Source organism: Schistocerca serialis, chromosome 6 (assembly GCF_023864345.2).
Source record: "Schistocerca serialis cubense isolate TAMUIC-IGC-003099 chromosome 6, iqSchSeri2.2, whole genome shotgun sequence".
In the NCBI taxonomy this organism is placed as follows: domain Eukaryota; kingdom Metazoa; phylum Arthropoda; class Insecta; order Orthoptera; family Acrididae; genus Schistocerca; species Schistocerca serialis.
The window spans coordinates 648425756-648448893 of NC_064643.1; the positions used below are offsets into that span (position 1 = coordinate 648425756).

At 42.4% G+C, this 23138-nt stretch overlaps 1 protein-coding gene across 1 annotated transcript in view; it reads right to left on the reverse strand.

The window, feature by feature from the left end:
• Window positions 1-18460, reverse strand: part of LOC126485089 (piezo-type mechanosensitive ion channel component) — a 699946-nt gene extending 681486 nt beyond the window's left edge. The window contains exons 1-2 of the mRNA XM_050108694.1: window positions 18271-18460; window positions 17463-17544 (exon numbers count right to left, since the gene is read on the reverse strand). Of these exons, the coding sequence (XP_049964651.1) occupies window positions 17463-17526 (64 nt within the window). The 5' untranslated portion in view covers window positions 17527-17544; window positions 18271-18460. The remainder of the gene's footprint in view (window positions 1-17462; window positions 17545-18270) is intronic.
• Between the last annotated feature and the right edge of the window lie 4678 nt (window positions 18461-23138).

The following is a 23138-nucleotide window of genomic DNA, read 5'->3' on the forward strand; positions in this document are numbered from 1 at the left end:
GATGGAGTAGGAAACGGAAAATTTTGAAGTAAATATGAATAAAAATGGTTCAAATGGCTCTGAGCACTATGGGCTTTGACTGCTGAGGTCATCAGTCCCCTAGAACTTAGAACTACTTAAACATAACTAACCTAAGGACGTCACACACATCCATGCCCGAGGCAGGATTCGAACCTGCGACCGTAGCGGTCGCGTGGTTCCAGACTGTAGCGCCTAGAACCGCTTGGCCACTCGGGCCGGAAAATATGAATAAAATTACAGTATTTTATTATAGGTCTCAAATACGTTCTACGAAACCGAAAAGTACATAAATCTCACTTTTTTTTGGAAAAGAACATCGATCGAATGTTGTAGATCTTGCTTTTCATGTACTGAAATGTCTGGACAGCGGGACAGCCATGAGACTTTGGCATTACTACAAACTACGCAGTACCTGGAAAACTTTTTCACTGCTGCCATAGGCTTTCCGACAGCGCGCGGTCACCCATCCGCAGCTATCCTGCCCCCAATTCTTTATAGTACAAGCGTTAAATAGGAGAACAGCACCCACTATTCAGTGGAGCGCTACGCCTGAAATACAAATTAGGGTGCCACAGAAAAAGGGGCTACCTGTATTTAAAAGCAATTAAAACAGAGTAAAAGAGGGATAACCGGGGCAGCTGGAAAAGTGGGTAAGGTTGTGGGGCCCCAGACCCTGCATGTGGCAGGAGATGTCCCAACTCCAAACAACCCACACCGAAAGTAGCGCCGGCCGGTGTGGCCGAGCGGTTCTAGGCGCTACAGTCGGAACCGCGCGACCGCTACGGTCGCAGGTTCGAATCCTGCCTCGGGCATGGATGTGTCTGATGTCCTTGGGTTAGTTAGGTTTAAGTAATTCTAAGTTCTAGGGGACTGATGACCTCAGAAGTTAAGTCCCATAGTGCTCAGAGCCACTTGAACCGAAAGTAGCTTAAAACAGTCTATCTGAGAAAAAAAAAAAAAAACTTCCGCAGAGAAATCGGACAGCCAGTTCAACAGTCTGTGTGTCTTCCACAGATATCACAGGTGAAGAAGTGGAAGACTGCGCTTAGCATGGAGAGCCAGAGGGAGGGAGGGAGAGTGAGGACAAGGCATTCCACCAGATATGAGAGCGACTGTTTGTAAGGATCAAGACATGGGGGGGTGGCTCTTGCTTAAAAAGCTATGGGTTAATCTGGCGTGACTGATGCCGAGTGACATAGTACAGTGGATTCCTTTCACGACGAATGGAAGGAAGAGCGCCATGCAGGAATAGTCTCCCCGATTGTGCAGAGTTTGTTAGAGAGGGTAGTAGCTCTCCAGATGATGTCACATTTCCGAGTGTGGAGAGGTTTTCTTGGAGCCCACATATCTGCACCTCGAATTGTCAAAGCAAATGTTGGGCGAATAGTCACTTCAGACAGTTCATTCCTTGCGTTACCAACTTGACTTGGGACCCAGAAAAAGACAACTAAGCCAGTATGACTATGGTCAGAGACCTCTCCATGGGACACTGCCTTATAAAAGCACTGTAGGTGTGGGTAAAGAGGCTTGTTTATTCGGAAGAAGCTGAGGACTACACAGTTATTGACAGCATCTGCCATGCCAGACAGACCTCTGTGGATGAACCAGACGAAGCGTTCAGTGTCCCAGCTCTCCTTTGTCCGCTCTCACAGTCCTTCCACAAATGGTGATTGCATAGTATGCCAAGAGTTGTTGGCGTCTGACCCTCAGTGGTGGGATACAAGCTTCTACAGGGCTCATACAGAAATCTACAGTTATCTGTACAATACTCTGATGGGCAGGGTCTAACAGCCTCAACACTGATGGTGCTGCTGATCCATAAGCAAGACATCCATATTCCAGACAAGATAAATCAAAAATTTGTAAAACTGCAGAAGAACCGTGTATTCTACGCCCCAAGAGGTGCTGCTGAAAAATCTGGGTATTAAGCGTCCTCAGGCAATTTGCCTTGAGCTGGCGTATATGGGGTAACCACATTAACTCATTGTCAAATAGCCTAAGCATTTCAGTTTCAATGACTTCAAGTAACTGGTTATCGAGGTAAAGTCCTGGGTGCAGGTACACAATACTGATTCTGCTAAAGTGCATAACAAGAGTTTTTGGGGGAAAAAAAATTTCAGGACTGAAGTTGTCACTGAGCTCTAAACCTGGAAACCATAGTCCAATCAGGGCGAGACCAGTGCTCGATAAATATGGAGGAGAGTAGTGCAATCCGCACGTCCAGAGGTGTCGGCAAGGAAACAGGGAGTGTTAATCTTTGCATACAGCTAGTCTTCAGTACACAGTTATGGGAGAGCCATGTCAGCTGTTTATCAAAGAAGACTCACAAAACTCTGAGTTCAGCAACGACAGCGAAGTTTTGGGTATGGAAGCAGAGTACTGAATCAAGATGGATCATGGTATGACGACATTTTCACGGAAGAGAATTGGAAGCCATGGGAAACAATCCAAGAAGAGGCCCTTTGGATGGTCCTTGAAACTGGTATTCAGCGAAGGTTACAGATCTGGAGCTACACCGAAAGCAAAACTGTCGACATACAGCGCAATGGTGACCACTGGTCTGATGGAGGCCACCATTCCATTGGCGGTGTGGAGAAGAATTTAATATACAGAGTAGAGCGCAGCAGCATGCCATTCTCTTGGACCTGTGGGAAGCCAAGTGATGTATCAACTATAATCTGAAACATCCAGTGGGTTAATGCAGTTTTCAGGGCACATGGGTGAGGCTAACTGGTCGGTAGCTGTCGATGAGCATTGGGTTTCTGCCTGGCTTAAGGTTTGGAACAATGATACCATCTTGCCACTGCAAAGGTAGAACACCTAGCCTAGTACAGTCGAAGACCCTCAGTATGTGGAGCCTTTGAGTAACTTGCAGAAGCTGGATCATCTGATTATAAATCTAATCTGGTCTGGGGTCGTATCGTGTGCAGACTGGATCAGTTCCCTGACAGTGAAAGGTTCATTACCTAATTCGGCGTGGTAGGGTGAAGTATAGGGATATGGATTCAGCCTATCATTTGAAAGGTAACCATTTAACAGGAGGACACCGACACTGTCGGAAAGTGTGTCGCAAGATGTTCACCAAGAACCAATGCATCTGTACAAATACCGCCCTAAAGGAAGAGACCCATAACAGCTGTAGATCTTTGGTGGCCCAGAAGGCTATGGATGAAGAGACATACGCTTCCAAGGAGGAGAAATAAGCGTTCCCAGCATTCATTATTAATTTGCTTAGTTAGATAGCGAGACTTACTGCAAAGCCACAGAAAAGTGAGGATGATGATCTGTGACTGATGCCACTTGAGACATTACAAGGCTGTTCTACAATTCTGAGTAGCTGTTTCAATATATTTGGTCCACGATGGGGCTGGCCAACAGCAGAGGGGGTGGGGGGGATAGCTGTTTCAGAGGCACACGTGACTGCATTGGAAATATCCCCCATCTCCTCTTTGATACTGTCTTACACTATACAACTGCACTTGGCTCTTCAGTGAGCCCAACGTGATAACTTGCATGTTAGGCAATGACAAGGAAGTGACATTTACGGCAGTAAATGTCAAATATTTTCGTGTAGTGTTCATTATAGACAAGCCATGAGATAAGGGGAAGACACTAAGGTTGATAGGCGCAAAGATGTCATGGTGGCACTATGTGGGTATGAGTACTGTCACTGAGGACACAGACCAAGGTTGGAAGAGGGTCATCAGTCACAAGGCCCCTAACACATGATGTGGTTCTTCACAATGGAGGTAGTGCACATTGATGTCGCCAAGTATGAGAAATGGGGCAGAGAGTTGTTGGATTAAGATGGCGCTCTCAAGATGAGTAAATGTCTTGCCTGGCCGTAAATAGAAGTTACAAATGGTGAGCGCTGGGGTCGTTTGCACTTGGATGCTATTGCCTCCAACGTGGAATGGATGGGAATCTACTCACTGACGACATCTGTGCATAACAATGAACATACGCCTCCAGATGCCCTCTTGTGATGAGTAAGGTTCTAAAAGAATGCACAGTAACTTCAAAGAGTTTGCGAATGGTCATCAGTGAAGTGTCTGCCTTTGAGAGCAACACAGTCAAAAAACAAGAAGAAATTAATTACTGAAATTCTGGCAGGCGGCAGAGACACCAACTGCAGTTACACTGGATCATCACATTGAGGGTGACCTGGTTAGTCGTGAAGGGACCAGGAGAACAGGTCACGTCTCAAGATCACTGTCATCAGTAGGGGTGGAACAACACTGATGAGCACAGATTCAGAACGCAATGGCATGGAAGAATCTGGCGCCTCAGGGTTACCGGATTAGTCTTCTCTCGAGATTCCTCCTCCTTTTCTTTTAAAAACTTTTAGTGGTCGAGATTCTTGTGAGGGCTTAGCTACTGTTAGTGTGGAAACAGATGATGAGAGGGCAGCCCTGGGACCCAATGTGTTTTGTCGCTCCTTCAGACACTGGGAAGTGTTGGGCCTCTGATGTGTGACTTCCAGGGAGAGGATTCCAAAGAGTTAGCCCCATCACCAGTAGATCTGGGGGAGGAAGAAAGGGACATCCTACAAGCAATATCAACTGTCAACATGGGATATGTCCGAGGGAGTGAGTCGGAGAAGTGAAACAATCAGACTATAAATCTGCAGTATGCTCGCCAAGCATGTACTCATGAAATAGGTGTGAGCTCCCCAATAGATTATGCATCTTATTTAAAGTATTAACAGTCTATGCATATTCAGAACCCACACACTGTATGCAACAACGGAATTTATATGTTGATGGGGTCTGATAAGCTATCGTTGTGTAATGTCAGCATGCAGTAAAATGCACATATATCAGCCACATGTTTTGACCGACCCATGGGAATTTAATATCCAGTACTGTCCTGTAATGTGGTGCCATCCGAGGGCTGCCAACATCAGTTTAAAATTTTCTATGTGCCATACTATTTTTCGAGTGTTTTCGCAAGTCCCATAGAGAAGAGCGAGCCTCTGATCCAAACCTACAGTTATTGCTGTAGATTCAGAATAGCCCTTAATAGTAAAGAGCACAAATACAATTTTATTGGTTACTGGTTTGGGTTTATCTACAAACCTCAACGAAAGTTTAGAATGTCAGAGTTTACCACAATGACTTCTTATTGTACACCCCTTGAGGTTTGTGCAATACCTTATTAACAAAATAAACATAATTCCGTCTGAAAACAAGAATGATTTTGGTTAGTTACAAAATACCATTATAAAAACGAAGCAGGCTCTCTCCGAAGTGTACTTCTTGAAAATAAAAAAAGAGAAAATCCTTATCTCATGAGGATGATTGTCAGTGTTTAGTAGTGAGTATCTCCTTCCGCACACGGCGGCGGTCTTCAACTCTGCAAGCCATGCTCTGGATGAGACCATCAAGTTTATCTTGGGTTATGAGGTCCCACTCCTCAATGGTAGCTTCAGTGAGGTCCTGAAGATCGTGAGGTGGATTCGGAGGCTGTGCAATGGCCATCTTCAACAGATCCCATGTATGCTCTATTGGACTCACGTCTGGCCTATGCATTTGGTTGATGTTGTAACTTTGAAAATACCAAGACACTTCTAGAGTATGGTGCGATCTTGCACTGTCATCGACTAAGATGAGGTTGTCACCGACATCACGTCTGAAGGACTTTACAATCGTTTGTAAGACCTCTTGGCGGCATTGGGGACCAGTGAAATTGCCATAGTTGGGATTAGAGGGGTCTGCCGTCCCATTATTATTGCCGCCCAGAACATTACACTTCCACCTGGAAACGGATGGACTTCCTGAACGTATCAGCGTTCCTGGTGTTGTCTAACGCTTCTACACAACCTAACACGTCTAGTGTCCGGTGCAGACCAATCCTGGACTCATCAGGACACATGACATTACTCCTTTCTCCAATGGCCCAATGCTGACGTGCAAGAGCCCAGGTCCTTCCACTGTGTCGGTTCCATTGGTTCAGTGCAAAACTTCCCGTTAATTTCCTGGAATGAAGACCATCTTCTATGCACTGTTTAGTCTGAGATACGAATCCCTGTTGCCTGGGGAAGTAATTTCCAATATTTCTGCCAGCTGATGTTGAGCACCTATGAGCCGATAGTTGCAGGAAACGAGCCGACATTGGTGATCGGAAAACACCAAGAACCGCCTTACAGGGCAAAAACTACGTCTCCATCTATACTGCACAAGCCACCTTACGGAGTTTAACTGTCACTTGGTTCTTTCTGACCCATTCGCGAATGATGCGCCTGAAGAACTGTGTGAGATAGAATATCTGTCATTTAAATCCTTGGTTTTTACGAGGATTATATTTAGAGGGAAGAAATATAAAGGGGAAATATGTTGGTTGAGTGTTGTAGGAACGTACGCTCTCTGAATTTTAACAGTAAAGCGTCTGCCATTGGAGGTGGAAAAGCATCTCCGTCACGCTTTCGCGCTTGCAAAACGATCTCGTGAAGAAACGCGCTGATGGATCTTATGTATTTGTTCAATCTGGTATGTGTCCTCAACTGAGGAGTAATATTCAAGTTTCGGCCGAACTAGGGTTTTGCAAGCTACTTCTACCTTGAGTATTCCTTCAACAAAAGTCTGGCATTACCTTGTACTTCGTTTAGTGACAAGTGGTCATTCCACTTTAAACTCTCCATAGACATACTCCCACGTATTAATGGATTTGACTGCTTCCAGTGAACGTTCGGCAGTGGTGTAGTCAAACAGCAACGGGTCGTACCGGCCTGTTTACACGTTTCCGTGCGTCGCCTGCCAACCCCTGTACCAGGGGTCAACCGTCCGCAGGTCGTCCTGCGTTTAGCTACAATGAAGCGGCTTCTCTTTGTACATCATCATCATCTACGAACAGCCTCTGACGTTCTCCGTTAAATCGTTTGTATATCGCTGGCCATTAAGAGTACAACACCATGAAGGCAGCACTCAACAAAAGTAAAATTGGCATGGACTGTGTACTACATGTTTGAATTTGCAAATGATTAGCAAAGTTAGTAGGAATAACGCCATCTACACTCTGTCTATAAGAAAAGATTACGCAGTGGGTTCTTTCATTCTGACATCGCATTTGAATGTTTTTATTTGCGAGAAGATCATGTTATGCCGCGTGTAAGAATGGAGCAAGATGTTCGAATTTCTGAGAAAAATAGGGGTAAGCTATAGGAAAAGACGGATAATATACAATATGTACAAGATCCACAATGGAACAATAATACTGGAAGACCAAGAACGAAGTCCAGACAGCGAAGTAGTCTTTCGCCTCTACTGTACAATCTATACACCGAATAAGCAATAACGGAAATAAAAGAGTGGGATTAAAATTCAACGTGAAAGGATATCAGTGATAAGATTCGCTGATGACATTGCTAACCTCAGTGAAAGTGAAAAAGAATTACAAGATCTGTTGAATGGAATGAAAAGTCTAATGAGTACAGAATATGGACTGAGAGCACATCGAAGAAAGACGAAAGCAACGAGAAGTAGCAGAAATAAGAATAGCGAGAAAGATAACACCAGACTTGGGGATAAAAAGTAGATGAAGTTAAGGAATTCTGCTACTTAGGCAGCAAAATAAACCATGACGCACCGAGGAAAGACGTCATACAAAGCAGACTAGCACTGGCAAAAAGAACACTCGTGGCCAAGAGAACTCTACTAGTATCAAACATAAGCGTTAATTTGAGGAAGAGATTTCTGAGAATGTACGTTTACAGCGCAGCACGGTATGGTAATGAATCATGGACTGCGGGAAAACTAGAACAGAATGAAATCAAACTATGGTGCTACAGAAGAATGTTGAAAATTAGGTGGACTCACAAGGTAAGGGAGGAGGTGGTTCTCCGCAGAATCAGCGAGGAAAAGAATATGTAGAAATCTCTAACAAGGAGTGGAGACATGACGATATGACATTTGTTAAGGCATCAGGGAATGAATTTCATGGTACAAGAGGGAGCTGTAAAAGTTAAAAACGTGGAGGAAGATAGAGACAGGAATTCATCCAGCACATAATTGAGAATGTAGATTGCAAGTGGTACTCTGAGATGAAAAGGATGGCCCAGGAGAGGAATTCGTGGTGGGTCCCATCCACCCATTCAGAAGAACGACAACTCAAAAAAGAAGTATGAGAAACGGTTACAAACACATTTCGGAACAATCAGCAGCAGGATCACGGCCTACCGACACTGTGGTTTATCTTTCCACAATAATGCTGCTCATGTTGGTCGGGATCCGATGACTGCTGTGCGAATATGGAATTGAGTTCAGGAGGACCACACTCAACGTCCGCCACACGACTAGCACCTGCGAGTGTAGAGAGACCCTGTCCACTCGGCTGTGCACGATCATACAGCCACGTCACATAATCCGAATGAAGGTTGGGTTGTTTGGAGAAGGAGACCAGACAGCGAGGTCATCGGTCTCATCAGATTAGGGAAGGGCGGGGAAGGAAGTCGGCCGTGCCCTTTCAAGGGAACCATCCCGGCATTTGCCTTGAGCGATTTAGGGAAATCACGGAAAACCTAAATCAGGATGGCCGGACGCGAATCCGAATGAGGAAATGGGCTTGTCTGCAGTCAGACGACGTCTGTAGCACCACGAAGTGTCAGCGTGGCGACGAGTGGCAGCAGAAAGAGACCGACTGGCAGTGGTGTGCCCAGCAACACTGAACACAGGAGTGGCACCACGCCACCTTTTCAGATGAGTCCTATTTATGTGTATTCCTAAGTGGGTACTCTAAGGAGAGTGACCGTTGCCAGAGTGTTTTTATCATCCTCATACGGACCGAGCACCTGACGCGATGGCACAGGGTGCCTTTCACTGCGCAACACGATCGCCTCTGGTTCACATAGCTGCCATTTGGACAGGAGCCATTTCATTTCTGACGTCTTATGACCAGTGACTGTGACCTATTTTCGAAGACTCCGCATCATTATCTTTCAACAAGACAACATAAGACCGCATGTTGCCCGTGCTATCCTAACTTACCACAATGTTTGACTGTTGCCCTTGACAGCACATTCTCCAGATCATCAGGCACTGACACACTGTGTTCTATTACCTACATACACCTCAATTCAGTAACAGAGCTGTCTGATACTCCTTACCACTCGTATTTAGTATTTTGGACGACGGTGAGAAACTCAATCGTCTTCCGAAAGTCAATAAGACGGCATGAACCTGGTCGGCGGTATCCAGTGGCTTCTTGATCTCATGGACCAACAGACAGAGCTAGGTTTCACACGATCGTTGTTTTCGGAATCTGCGTTGACTCCTACAGTATAACTAGAATCGGATAAACTGACCCGGGTAATTAACTGGCGCTAGACAGCAACATCTTTAGAGACGACGCACTAGGTAGGTAGAGACGGATTCGATGGTAGGAAATTCGTGGCATTGGTGGATTTCATTGGCGTGTCCACGGTTAACCTAAGTTCGCCTAACTGGAATTTTCCATCAACTTTCTTGTGTAATACATCGGATATTTCACATCAGCTATGTTTCAGAAGGCAGAGAACAGAGGTGGTAAACGTTCACCTCAGCTCGCCGCTACCTGCAGCGTGGAGGCAGTTAATTCGGTGGGTGAGTCACAGTCGGCCGCAGTGTATCGGCTCCTCTCCGGAACATTCCATGGCTGCTTCCCGCGTGACATCGCGTCACCAGCTGCATTTCATTTCAAACTTAAATCGCTCGTGGTTCGTTACAGTTTCAAATTTAATAATGCACGATAATTTCCAGAATGAAATTTTTACTCTGCTGCGGAGTGTGCGCTGATTTGAAACTTGCCAACAGATTAAAACAGTCTGCCGGACCGAGACACGAACTCTGTACCTTTGCCTTTGGCGAGCAAGCTGAAGTTTGGAAGGTAGGAGATGAGGTACTGGTGGAAGTAAAGCCAAGTAGTACGTGAGTCGTGCTTGGGTAGCTCAGATGGTAGAGCACTTGCCCGCGAAAGGCAAAGGTCCCTAGTTCGTTCTCGGTCCAGCACACAGTTTTAAGCTAGCAAGAAGTTTCAATACACGATAAATATAGTTCAAAAAAATTGGCCATACGTTTCAACCATGCCCATAAAGCGTGGTCTCTGGTTATAACAACATCGAAAAAAAATGCACCGAAGTAGTTCAAGGAAGGGCGACTCGTTTTTTGCTATCACGAAGTAGATCAGAGAAAGTCCTGGTCTTGAGCGATCTTGGATTGTAACAATTCATGACAGGCATTTTTAATTGTGGTTAAATAATTTTACTAAATATCAGTCAACATCTTACTACGAATGTCAAAAGTTTTGCTGCCTTCCACTTGCATATAAAAGGTACACAAGTTGCGTTAAACACTGAGGGAGTGTGATGAAGCTTATTTACACTGTTGCTCAAAACAAAAACACCACCAGATCATTGCAACAATACATGACAGATCAAATGAAATTTTAGAACATATGATGTTCAGCAGTTATCTCCTCGCAATAATAAAACAAAAAAAAAAATTAAAACAAGCTACAGGAAACACGTTGCCTCAAGCGCAAGTGCAGCAAAATCCAAATACAACAGAAAAATGAAAATTCTGTCATTCGGAAAAGTACTGTAAGAAGAGTGGTGTAGTGTGGTTTTTTCACAGGTGAAAAATGCATGCGATTCTCTTTTTACAAAGACAAAGATTATGACCAGAACAGCTCCAGTTATGCTGTAGCTGTTCCATATTTTCTGTGCGTCGGTGTCTGTGACTTGCAGACTACAAAATTATGCACAACGGCCGAGAGGCACTCTGTCGATGCCCACATTTGACCATGCCTCTTCATAAGCTACAGAATCCACTGTAGCGACACACTTCCGAAAGGCCCCTCTTTTTACGTTTTAAAAGTATCACTTTATATGTATTTCAGTGAAAGCTGGCAGCAGCTTCCAAATAAATGACTTAAACTTCGTTCTGTTACTTAGCGAGCGCCCAGTACACAAATTTGCTTTTATTGACAAATGTAACTGAGGTTGACTGCATCCAGTATGACGCGTTAATACGAATATCCTTGTAAAACGAAAACTTCTGTCACCTTAGTTAGGCGCAGTGTAGTCTATCAATTATGACGCCTTATTTAATTCGAAATAAATAGATTAACAAGTTCAAAAATGGCTCTAAGCACTACGGGACTTAACATCTGAGGTAGTAAGTCCCCTAGACGTACAACTACGTAAACCTAACTAACTTAAGGACATCACAGACATCCATGCCCGAGGCAGGATTCGAACCTGCGACCGTAGCAGCCGCATGGTTCCGGATTGAAGCGCCTAGAACCGCTCGGCCACAGCGGCCGGCGATGAACAAATTTCACCACAATTAATCTGGTCATTTTATAAACACAAATCGCCCACTAGTTTAAGTACCTAATGGATGTGTAAAAAAGAATTAGGAGACATACGAACCTCAGATTAGCAAGAACAAAACTATGGCCGAACATTAAATAGCATACAGAGGAAGGAATGAAAGATCTTATCGTCCCGCTGATATCCATATCAGCAGGTCAGGAGCACTATTTCGGATGAGAGAAAGATGATACAAAAAGGGCCGCGTCTTCCTCAAAGGAATCAGTGCATCTTTTTTTTTTTATTTCATAAACCTACTCAAACATGGCCAACATTTAGCGTATATAGTTAATGTACACATATATAGTTGATGTACACAAATAAAAGGGAAATTTACAGGACTGCTGGATGTGAATTTGACTAGGAACTGCGAGGAAAATGGTTCTTCAAATGTGGTGAAACAACCTGGAAAAATTACAGACGACTTGCACCTGACATTCTGTGCTATATCGACCGTGTAGCATGTATTTGGCGCCTGTCGTCCTAAAGTATTATATTAACAAATAAATTGAAAAACGGAAGTCTTGCATGCTTATTCAGCATTGACAGACGTCTACTAAAAAACAAGTTGCAGTTCCTAAGATCCTCACATTCGAGTTTGATGATTCCGATCGATCGGGCAAGCTTCGCCATGACTTTTAGTCCCGTCATACAACTGACTCTCGAGAAGAAAGACATTTAAGTACGACTGCAAAATTATACGGCCAAAGCAAAGAATCTTAAGCATGAAAATAATTTATCGTCAGCTTCACAAATGAAATTTGTGGTCTGGTAATGGGACTATTTGTTTTCCCCCATTTAGGAGATTTTTTTTCAATGATTGTGCATGTTGTTACTGTATTGAACGTGAAATGTGATTTGATGGACTCTCCACGACAAGCCTCTTCATCTCTGCATAACTACTGCAACAAATGCTCAGGTGACAAAAGTCATCGGACAGCGTTATGCACGTATACAGATGGCGGTAGTATGGCATACACAAGTAGAAAAGGGCAGTGCATTGTCAGACCTGTCAACTTCATTAGGGAATTCACGTGAAAAGGTTTCCGACGTGATTACAGCTGCGGTATGGTAGTTAGAGCTAGACGCATGGGACATTTCATTTCGAAAATCGTTACGGAATTCAGTATTCAAGATCTACAGCGTCAAGAGTGTGCCGAGAATAACAAATTTCAGGAATTACCTCCCATCACAGACAACACAGAAGGACCTTCACTGCCACCGACAGCAGCGACATTTGTGTAGAGTTCTTAATGGCAACAGATAAGCAATACTGCGTGAAATAACCGCAGAAATCAGAGTTACATACGACAAACGAATCAATTAGGGCAGTGCGGCGAAAACAGCACATCGCCTCTCCTGGGCTCGTGACCACATTGGTTGGATCCTAGGAGGCTGGTCAGATGAGTCCCGATTTCAGTTGGTAAGGGTTGATGGCAGGGTTTCAATGTGGCACTGACCCCATGAAGCCACGTTGTCAACAAGGCACTGTGCAAGCTGCTGGTGGCTCCCGATGTGGGCTGTGTTTACATGGAATGGACTGGGTCATCTGGCCCAACTGAACCGATTATTATCTGGAAACGGTTATGGAGACCATTTACAGCTATTCATAGACTTCATGTTCCCAAACAACGATGGAATTTTTATGGATGACAATGAGCCATGTCATCGGGCCACAATTGTTCGCCATTGGTTTGAAGAACGTTCAGGACACTTCGAGAGACTGATTTGGCCACCCAACGGAGGCAACATGGATCAATACTCCTGCAGGGGATTTCCAACGACTTGTTGAGTCCATGTCATGTCCAGCTGCTGCACTATGCCAGGTAAAAGGAGGGTCCGACACGGTATCAGCAGATATGCCACGACTTTTGTCAACTTACTGTGTATATCCACTTGAACCTACTTACTGCTTTGCTCTGCCTGCACAAGCTTTCCCCCCACACTTTCCTCTATTTGCAAATCTCTCTTCCTTGATACCTCCTGTGAGTCAAGTTGTGCCAGAAACGACTTTTATCCTGATTCAGTACCTCTTCAAGGTACTACCCTTAAACATTCTCTTTTAACATCTCGTTTCAAAACTTTATATTCTCGTGTGTGCTGTTTATCATCCACACTGCACTTCCACAGAAATACTTTACGACTTTCTGAGACAAATTTGTGTTATTTTATCCATAATGGATCTCATTTGATGTTAAAATGTATCTCTTTCTCAGGAAATATTTTCTTGCTATTGACAATCTGCATTTTATATCCTCTTTACTTTGGCTATGGTCAGTTATTTCGCTGCTCAACCAGTAAACCTCTAACTAATTTCAGTTTCTCATTCCTTAACCTAATTCTTTGGGCGTAGCTTGATCTGTTCCTACTACACTCCCCTACCCTTGTTTTACACTTGGTGACATCTTATAATCTCTTTTAAGGCCACTGGTAGTTTCATGTTCTGTTGACCATTTGCACAATTAAGCATAATGACACGCAACGAGTCGTTTTAGACTCACATTACACGTTGATATCTAAATATACATACTCACTGATCATCTGCAATTTTTTAAGAGTACAGTTGTCAGTGAATAATTCCTGCACAAACTAGAAATTCTTCTGGAGAGTAGGCTTGTCAAGAAGAAACTTTTCAATTTGTTTTCAAATTTAACTTGCTGTCTGTCAGGCATTTTATACCATTGGGTAAGTGACTAAAAAGTATGGTGGCAACATTGTGTACGTCTTTTGCATGCTAAAGACATCCTTAATGTGGTGTAATGAATGTCACTTTTTCTTCCGGTATTGTAATTATCTACATCACAGTCCTTTTTGAACTGGATTGGATTATTTACAGCGCACTTCACGGGGGATTAATATACTGTGAGGCAGTAGTCGAAATGCCTATGTCTACGACATGAGTGTGTAAGCACCACATATTATTCTTACAGCACAGACTTTCCTTCTCAATGATAGTTACCCCAGAATATTAAGGAGTATGAAATTATTGAATACAAGTATGCAACGTACGTCAACTTATTGACTTGCCTCTCCCCACGGTCTGCAAATGATTCTAAGTGCACTCGTGGCTGAACTGAATTGTTTTAGGAGTTCCGAAACGTGTTCTTTCCACTTTAAACTGTCAATATAGACATCTAAGTATTTTGAAGTTACTCTCATATTTATTACTAACTGAACATGTGTTAAACTTATCACTGATGTAGTACCTCTAGACTTGCAGAACTGAGTATGTTGTCTCTTTGAAATTTAGAGTGAGACCATTCGCAGAAAACTGTCCATTCCTTTCAAATGTTCGGTATCGGACAGATTTACAACGCCCGTCGAGACACCTTAAAGTTTTTATTTCTGCTCTCCGAACTTGAATTCCCTTTCCAAATTTTTATTTTGTTTCCCTTACTGCTTGCTTTATTTACAGATTGAATATCACAAGGAATTGGCTACAATCCTGTCTCGGTCCCTTCACTACCACTTGTTCAGTTAGTTGTCTCTCAGTATAAGCTGTAAATAACGTTTCACTCCAGGGTAACTTACTGCGACACGAGTGTCAGCAAATTGTCTAACAAGACTTCAGTGTGATTCGGTACCACCTGTGAATTTACTTTCCTTATAGATGGCGAGATGACACTGAACTGTGGCAGAATGGTCGACTTTGTTTGTGGTCGGTATCTACAACTTAAAACATAGTAACATAACAACGGCTTCACGACAAGCATCGTATGTAAACAGTGCTTTTAGGCGTTGTTCTTTGAGTAAAGTGTCTTCTCGTAGTGGTTGAGACATCGCCAGAGAATTTTAAACACAAGTCTCAGATTCCAAAGCAGTAGACGAATGTGTGTGTCCGAAAAATTCTGCCAGATCACAGCATAAACTCAAATAAAAATATTGTGCCACTTAAAAAGCAGAGGTCTCGGCGCGCAGAGAAATTCTCAGTGCGTCCCAGTATTGTAAAATAGCGAAATTAGTACCCACCATTAGTGGCAGTACCTTTCGACACCTGTGGCTGCAATATAAACTTTTGTTTCACATGCTGATCATTTTTACAACAAATTCCACTTGAAACAGTTGTCGTTTTAAGTGCTTTAGCATTGGGGACTTCGTCTCGCAAGTACTGCACACATTTCTCGTGTGTATAATGTACGTATTGACAGCAGACACGATAACATTAAAACAAAGAATGATAAATTGTGCGTATGACTTGCTAATGTGGTTACAATCTGTGCATACGATGATTAGTTGTAGCTGTTTTTAAAGGGTAGCCACTTTTTTGTGGAGCCGGAGTTTGCAGTCGGTGGATCTTAAATTTGCGTCTCCGCACGTCTAGCTGTGCTGAAGACGTCAGAAGGCCTCAGAAACGACAACTAGAGCTCTGCTGCAGTAACATCGATCGGCAATAGCGCTGTCTGCGGGACCGGAAGCAGCAAGTTCGAGCACACAGTCTTCTTCACTAAATTCTTTGACTGTGACTTTAGTTAAAGGAGACATCATATGAATTACTGAACCGTACAACTTCTTAAAAATATTTGAAAGGGTGCACTGTTAGACAAGTAGAACTTTAAATGTGTCACTATTCCAATATGACAATGCACGTAGACAATTTTTAAGTAACCTGTTGAGATATGAAACAACTTCTTCTCGTTAAAAAAGCTACCTACTTTGATCAACTTATAAATCCAGGAACTGCTGAAATTTTTTTCTTTTACAGGATTAGACAGAGAAAATACACCATGTACCCTTCTCAGATTGTATCGTAACACATTTTTCTACGTTGTATCAGGAGATGATGTGGTACTAAAATTGAACCCTGAAGGCAAAAACGAAATGAAATATACGTAAACTGCGTAAAACAATCCCTCGCAACCACTAAACTGTCGCGCTTTCAACAGGACAAATTTTAGTTCTCATTCATGGGTCTTCCTGAGGATCACAAACCCAAGTGCGTTCGATTATGTTTGACTATACACCATCACAATGCGTCGTAAAATACGCCATGAAATTACCTATTTCACAAGTACTTTTTCAGAAGCATGATCGTATACATCATCCAGCATATTAAATGTGCTGATCGTCAGCACGGTGATGTGCTATATCCCACAATACAAATGAAATTAAGTAGATGATTCTGCCTATAACGCAGCAGCACTCCTGTTGCCACCACCTGACAATATGATTCGAGCTTGTCGCTGTCGTGCTGCGGCGGATGTGACGTCACGGATGGACTGATTCATGCACGCAGCGTCCAAGCAGTAGAAGGGCATGTTAATTGAACGCCCGCGCAATACGCACTGACGGACCAGACAGACAGCGCTACGCTCGCTCGTCTACAGACCTAATAGCATGTGCAAATTATCACGAGCTCGAGTCATGTGCTACGGTGACGTGCGTGATGTGTCGTAGTGTAAGCACGGATGTGCTCGCGTGTAGCCGCGATAAAGCTGTGGGATCTCCTCCGGGAAATAGAAGCCTGCAAGTTCTTCACGCACCCGCAGAATTACAATTAGTACCGAGCACAAAACTCTGCCCTTAAGCATATAGGAGACTATGAACTGGCTACTCATATGAATCCACATTACAGGTACATCGCTGCAAGTTTAAGGTGAAAAGCACTCTCAGTTCGCGGAGACAATCTTAGCCGGTCTGAGTAGTAATGATTTACACTGTCTTTTGTATGTTTCCTCCAGAAAGGAAATTATGCTCTATTTTTTATGTTACAACTACACGCTGATTTGGTGGAAGCTAATATCACGCGTTTCCTCCTATATATTAACACACACGGACATGAGACATCATGATACTAGGGTAAAATAAGACATTACTTCCCAGATACTGCTATCATATCATGGCAAATTAGTATTTGTAGATACATCACTATTCTGTGACATTAGGCCAACGGCGACTTCATCGGTGTCACTTGAACTACAAAACACACTAGTCACCCAAGTTACCACTGAACTATATTCTGCTAATGTTTCTATCTACAACATACTTCATTCTACGCTCAAATTATCAAGGGAAAAGCTATAAGCACTAATTCTTAGTTACAAGATCTAAGCAACGTGAGTATAGCGGCGGCTGCGATGAATAATAAAAGGTTACTTACATACTGAAAGACAAATCGGAAGCACCAGTCTGATGAGTGTAAATGACAGCAAATACTGTGTCATCTTCCTGAGTTACTGCGCCTGAAATAAGGAACATGTATGATACACCGACTAGCCAAAATACAAAATATGCCTACCGGTACTCCTGGAAAGTCTATTAACCTACACATCACGTATTTTCATTCAAACTACTCACTTCATCGGAAAAATACAGTGTCTTCAGCAAACTAAATGGCTGAACAAGGAAATTAGCAGCTTCAGCATAGCAGCATCTACATATATACTGAAGGCCATTTGATTTTGTAGATGCTTGTATCATGAAGGCCATTTGATTTTGTAGATACTTGTATCAGTTCCCAACCGCTGGTTTGAAGTAAGGAGTGCTTTTGGTATCTTTTTTTATGCAAACGGTGTTGTTCGTTAGTATAATATCGACATAACTGATTCCCTTAATTTATAAATACAAATTTCGTTGAAGATACAAAAACAAAACGTTCGTTGTTGACAACCGGTCGTGTATGCATGTTTTATTTACTGCTCAGCAGAAACGAGAAGAACAAAGTCCATCGCAGCTAGATATATCTACCACGTATCTACCTTTCGTCTTCCAAGCAAATTTATTTCCACGAATAAAATGTTTCGAGATAAGTTAAGACGCCGTCGCTATCATATTTCCGTACCACGTTTTAAATATTAGCAATCCAATTTTTAAACAGTTGACAAAGATCCAACAAACGTATATCCACCTAACCGAGTATTACGCTATTCTAGACGTCTTACAAAACAATTTTAGAAACAGCACCTTACCTTCAAAGCGGGAAGTTTATATCTGGTATGAAACACATTCAACAGCGGCGTTAAGCGGAAAAATCACGGAGCTTGTGGACTATTCTCTTGTTTAAAAACTATGTCCTTCTAACAGTCACTCATTTCGACGTAAATATTTACAAGAAAAATTATTCGGTTATGTTATTAAACAGTCATTTACACAACAGCACTCTAAGCCTCCCTACGGCACTATACACTGACGTCTTCTGAGCCCTAGCAGAAAACACACAACGCCCAGCCAAAGCACGTCACTAGCAAAGATACCACACTGCAATCTCGATATTTCTCTCTGGCTTCAACGTACATCTCTGGAAACATGAAAACACGGTGCGGCACCTTCTCTTTGAAATGTTTTTTCATGGCTGACGTAGAAGCTAAGAGGTTAATCGTTACTTACACTTGCAAAACACAGTTGCAGGAACGATGGAGCTAGTACTTGCGTTCATATTGTGAAATGATTCGCGGCTAGGGATTAAGGTGAAACCGGCCTACTATAATTATGTATTATTGTTATTATTATCACTTTAAATTATCTTTATTTCAACGAGAAGAGTGAAAACAACAGGACATAAAGCTTTGCAAATTCCGCCCAGGACAATAATTGGGCGAGATGGCACAAAGATTAGAGAGCTATGTTTATAATAGGGAGGAGCAGGGTTCAGATCCCCGTCCGTCCAACCAGTTTTCTCCGAAACTACTTGTGCCAATTCCTGAAATGGTCCATTTGAAGGGATCATAATACGTTTCTGCATCATTCTAAATCTTGATCCATACTCAGCATACTACCGTGAAGAGCATGGCAGAGTGTATTTCCCTCCGTAACAAGCATCAGAATTTGACCTCCTTCACTTTTAGAGTGCGAGAAGTATAACAGCATAAATGTGTCTGCTTGAACATTAATTCATGTAATCTAATCTTCATTGTCCCTGTGGGAACGAAATGTAGGAGGCTATAGTATATCCCTTGGTTCCTCAGTTGATACTAGTTCTTGAAACTGGCTTCGCTTGGTAGTTGACAACTAGCTACAAGCTTTTGGCAATTTACACTTGTTCATTGACAGTTCTCTGTGTGTAAAACAAATCTGTGGCCGTTTGTGCTGGTATTCTTGGTATACATTCAATGTCTCCTGTCAATCCTATTTGCTATGGCCCGCAAACATTTGTTCAATATCCTAGAGTGTGTTGCACGAGTGTTTTCTAGCAAATTAACCCCCTTCTGGAGAGGTGGCGTTTTACCAGCATCCTACTGATGAATCACCTGCTTTACCTATGAATGACCCTATGTGACTTATCCATCTTCATAAACATAGACTGTTACACCCAGGTATTTGTATAAGATCACAGATTCAGCTTCTGGCTCATTGAATTGTTGTCACAGGATGCGACAGTTTTGTGGTTTATACAGCACATAGTTATACGTGAGAAGAAAATTGTCTTTCTTTGGATCACCCTCCTATGAAGCTCCAGATCGAGAATTCTGCAGCTTTTTCAGGCAGTACTTCATTGGAGGCAGCTGTATCATTTGCAAGACTTCTGATGTTACCGTTAATATTGTCTGCCAGATCAGACACTTCCCTGGGGCAGTCCTGAAGTGTCTGCAACATCCATTGATAACCATCCATCCAAAATAACACACTGTGTCCTTTCTAGAAAGTAATTCTCAATTGAGTCATACATTTTGTTTTGTACCACATAAGATAGTATTTTGTTAGCAAGTATTGGTGTGCCACTTACTCAAACCTCAGAGAATACTGCATCTGCTTATTAACTTGATCAATTACTTTCAGGATGTCATGTACAGAAAGTATGAGTTGCTTTTTGAATGACCATTGATATCTAAATCCATACTGGTTGGCGTGGAGGAGGTTACTCTATTCTAGAGACCTCATTTGTGGATCACTTCTGCTACACTTCTTCTAGATGACGATGAGCTGTACTTTCTTACAACTACAGAGCTCTGTTTTCCATTCATTGCGTCCATTTTAATATTTTCCTTTGGATCATGACAGTGATCTTTCAGACACTCCAGTAAACTGTGTTATAATTATTTTAGATTATTTTCAGTGTGATCTTAGGAAATACAATTGACTTTCTTAGCGAACTAACTGTCTTACGAACAGTTTATTTACCATAGATTTGAATGGGACATCATATTGCCAAAATGACTGTTACACTCATTGTTGGGTAATCGGAAGGACTTTGAAAGCAACAACTGAGTATATTCTTTTGAAAGGTAACTCTATTTCTTTATGCCAAAATAGTTTCAGATGAGCCTAATTTTAGTTTTGTAAACAGAAAAAGTATGCAACATTCTTTTTATCATTTACTTACAGCATAGATATCATTAAGTGTAAAACGCAAAAGAGCGCCTTGAGACACGACCTGTGATCGAAATTTTGAATCAGCAGGTTTAAATTATGGCTCCAAGGTCTTTCACAACAGAGCCCTCAAATAAAAAGTTCTGAGTTTACTTGCCACATAACATTCGGATGAAATCCCAAACTTACGATAATTACCTCCATAATCGTTCTCTGGGGCTACGTATGATGTGAAACTGTCGAGGTCCCATTTCTGTATGCAGAGGAAGGCATCTCATTGGCTGGTCTATGCCGTGATGGCATCACCAAAATGCCGCATACTGATGTGGCCCTTTACATCCACAGCCTATGTTTGTGCTCTCCATCCATCGTCGCTTGCAGCGCCATCGCTCGCATTGGTTAGTAAACTGGGAGAAGTCTTCCTCTGTGACATTTATTTATCAAGAGAACGCTTCCATGCATTGCTAATTGTCTCTGTTAAGTCGTTTACACAAAGTCTACCGCTTCGCTGATCACATTCGAGGCACGAGCAAGTATTCTAGTTTGTTCAGACAAACAAAGCTGTGTTTATTTAAAAGGATGAGCATAGCCACTGCTGGTGTTTGGAATTCCTGTACTTAAGATGACGCTATTGTTCACCATAGCAATCGGCAACAGTCAGCATAGACTGGCCCACAGAACTTTTTCCACGCTCACAAGAAATATTATAAATTCCTGGTAATCTCAGGCCGAGATTAGCTTTAATGGGTCACAACATTTCGTTAATTGCCCTTACAGCTGGAAGACTGGCCTCACTTCTTGGCTATTTAGGGCTCTATCTTATTAGTCGTTGCAGTGCAGAGTGGAAGCCTATTATGTACTGATGTTCCTGATTGGCTGAACGGCGTTGCGACTTGGTTTCCTTAACAGCATGGAACTAATAACACAAACAGAATACCTGATTCTTTTAAAAACCATGGTTAGATCGCTAACCTCGGAGCCGAGGTGGTCCTTGTCCTAAATAGTCCTGGCTTTGTTTACTAAGGTGTTGAGCATGACTCTCTTCTGAGCTTTCGCCATCCTCGCTAGAGAGAGTTATGCTGAACACCTTAGAACACATAACCAGATGTATTTTGCAAAAAAGACAGCTTTGTCTCCGATATTAACCAGCTGACCACCGTTTTCAGAGAGAACAAGTTTTCTGCCCATGATATTACGTCAACGCTGTCGTACAAACCAAGACACAGTGCTGTTTAACAACAGCAGGAGGAGCAACACATAGCATGACCTTCATTCTGCAGTGCAACCAGGAAGTAAAATAGGGAGAGTCATAAACAGAAATCAGACCAGTCTTTGAGACACCCAGGAATATGTAAGAAATGTTGAGATCCATTAAAGATAGTCTCGGTCTGAGAGTACCAGGAACTTATAATACTCCTTGTAAGTGTGGCAAAAGTTATAAGGACCAGTTTATACAGACTGTTGCTAATCGCTGTGTTCAGCATCAGGGTCTTGTTAAGTACTGGAATTTCGAAAAATCAGTGGTGGCTGTGCACAGCCTGTTAAATAAATACAAGCTTTTGTTTGAAAAAACAAGGATACTTATTGATGAGTCGAACTATTGGAACTCTGTGATCAGAGAAGCAATTGAAATTGGACTATGTGAAAACAACTGAAATAGAGACACCAGCGACGCATCTAGTGATGCATGGAAGTGTTTTTTCAACAAACAAAGAGCACAAAGGAAAACTTTTCGCAGATTACTGTCCAATGTGAGTAATGGCTTTGCCAGCGATGATGCATACAGAGTACAAACATAGCCTATGGAGGCATAGGGCGCCGGCACAGTATGTGCCATTTCCATTATGTCTTCATGACATAAACCAGCAAATTAGATGCCTTCCTCTGAGTATAAAAGTGGGAGCCTTGACAGTTTGACGCCAGTCATAGATCATGAAGATGATGAGGGAAGCAATCATCAAAAGCTTGGGATTTTATCTGAATTTGACGTGGCAAGTAAAGCAAGAATTTTTGATGCCATTTCTGAATTGTTTGAAGACATGTTTTCTTTGGTAAAAAATATAATAGTTATTCAGACACTGATGGTTCCCAAGATAATGAACCTTTATCTTTTAGCATTCAAACTGAAGAATACAGCAACGAAACAGATAAGGCAGACTACAGATGTGTTTATTTCTTTATTAGTCATGATGGTACTCAGTGAAGTAAAACACCACCTCCATTGAGCAGAATCTCACAAAGACTGTTAGAGGAGATAGTGCATTGTTCTAGTTTAGAAGGTAATTGCACTGCTAGTATCAAGAAAAAATATGGTTTAGTTTATACTAGAAAGGTCTCTGACCAGGCAAGAAAGATCAGCGAGGCACTAAGAAAGACACTGAGCAGAACCTCAACAAATACAATAATGGAAAATTTTTCACAATTGTTTTGGTGTTGTCAGGATAAGATTACAACAGTGGGAACTTTGAGACAAAACAAATAGGAAAACCCTTGAGAAATGAAGGCTTCTAGATACAGAGAAATTTTATCA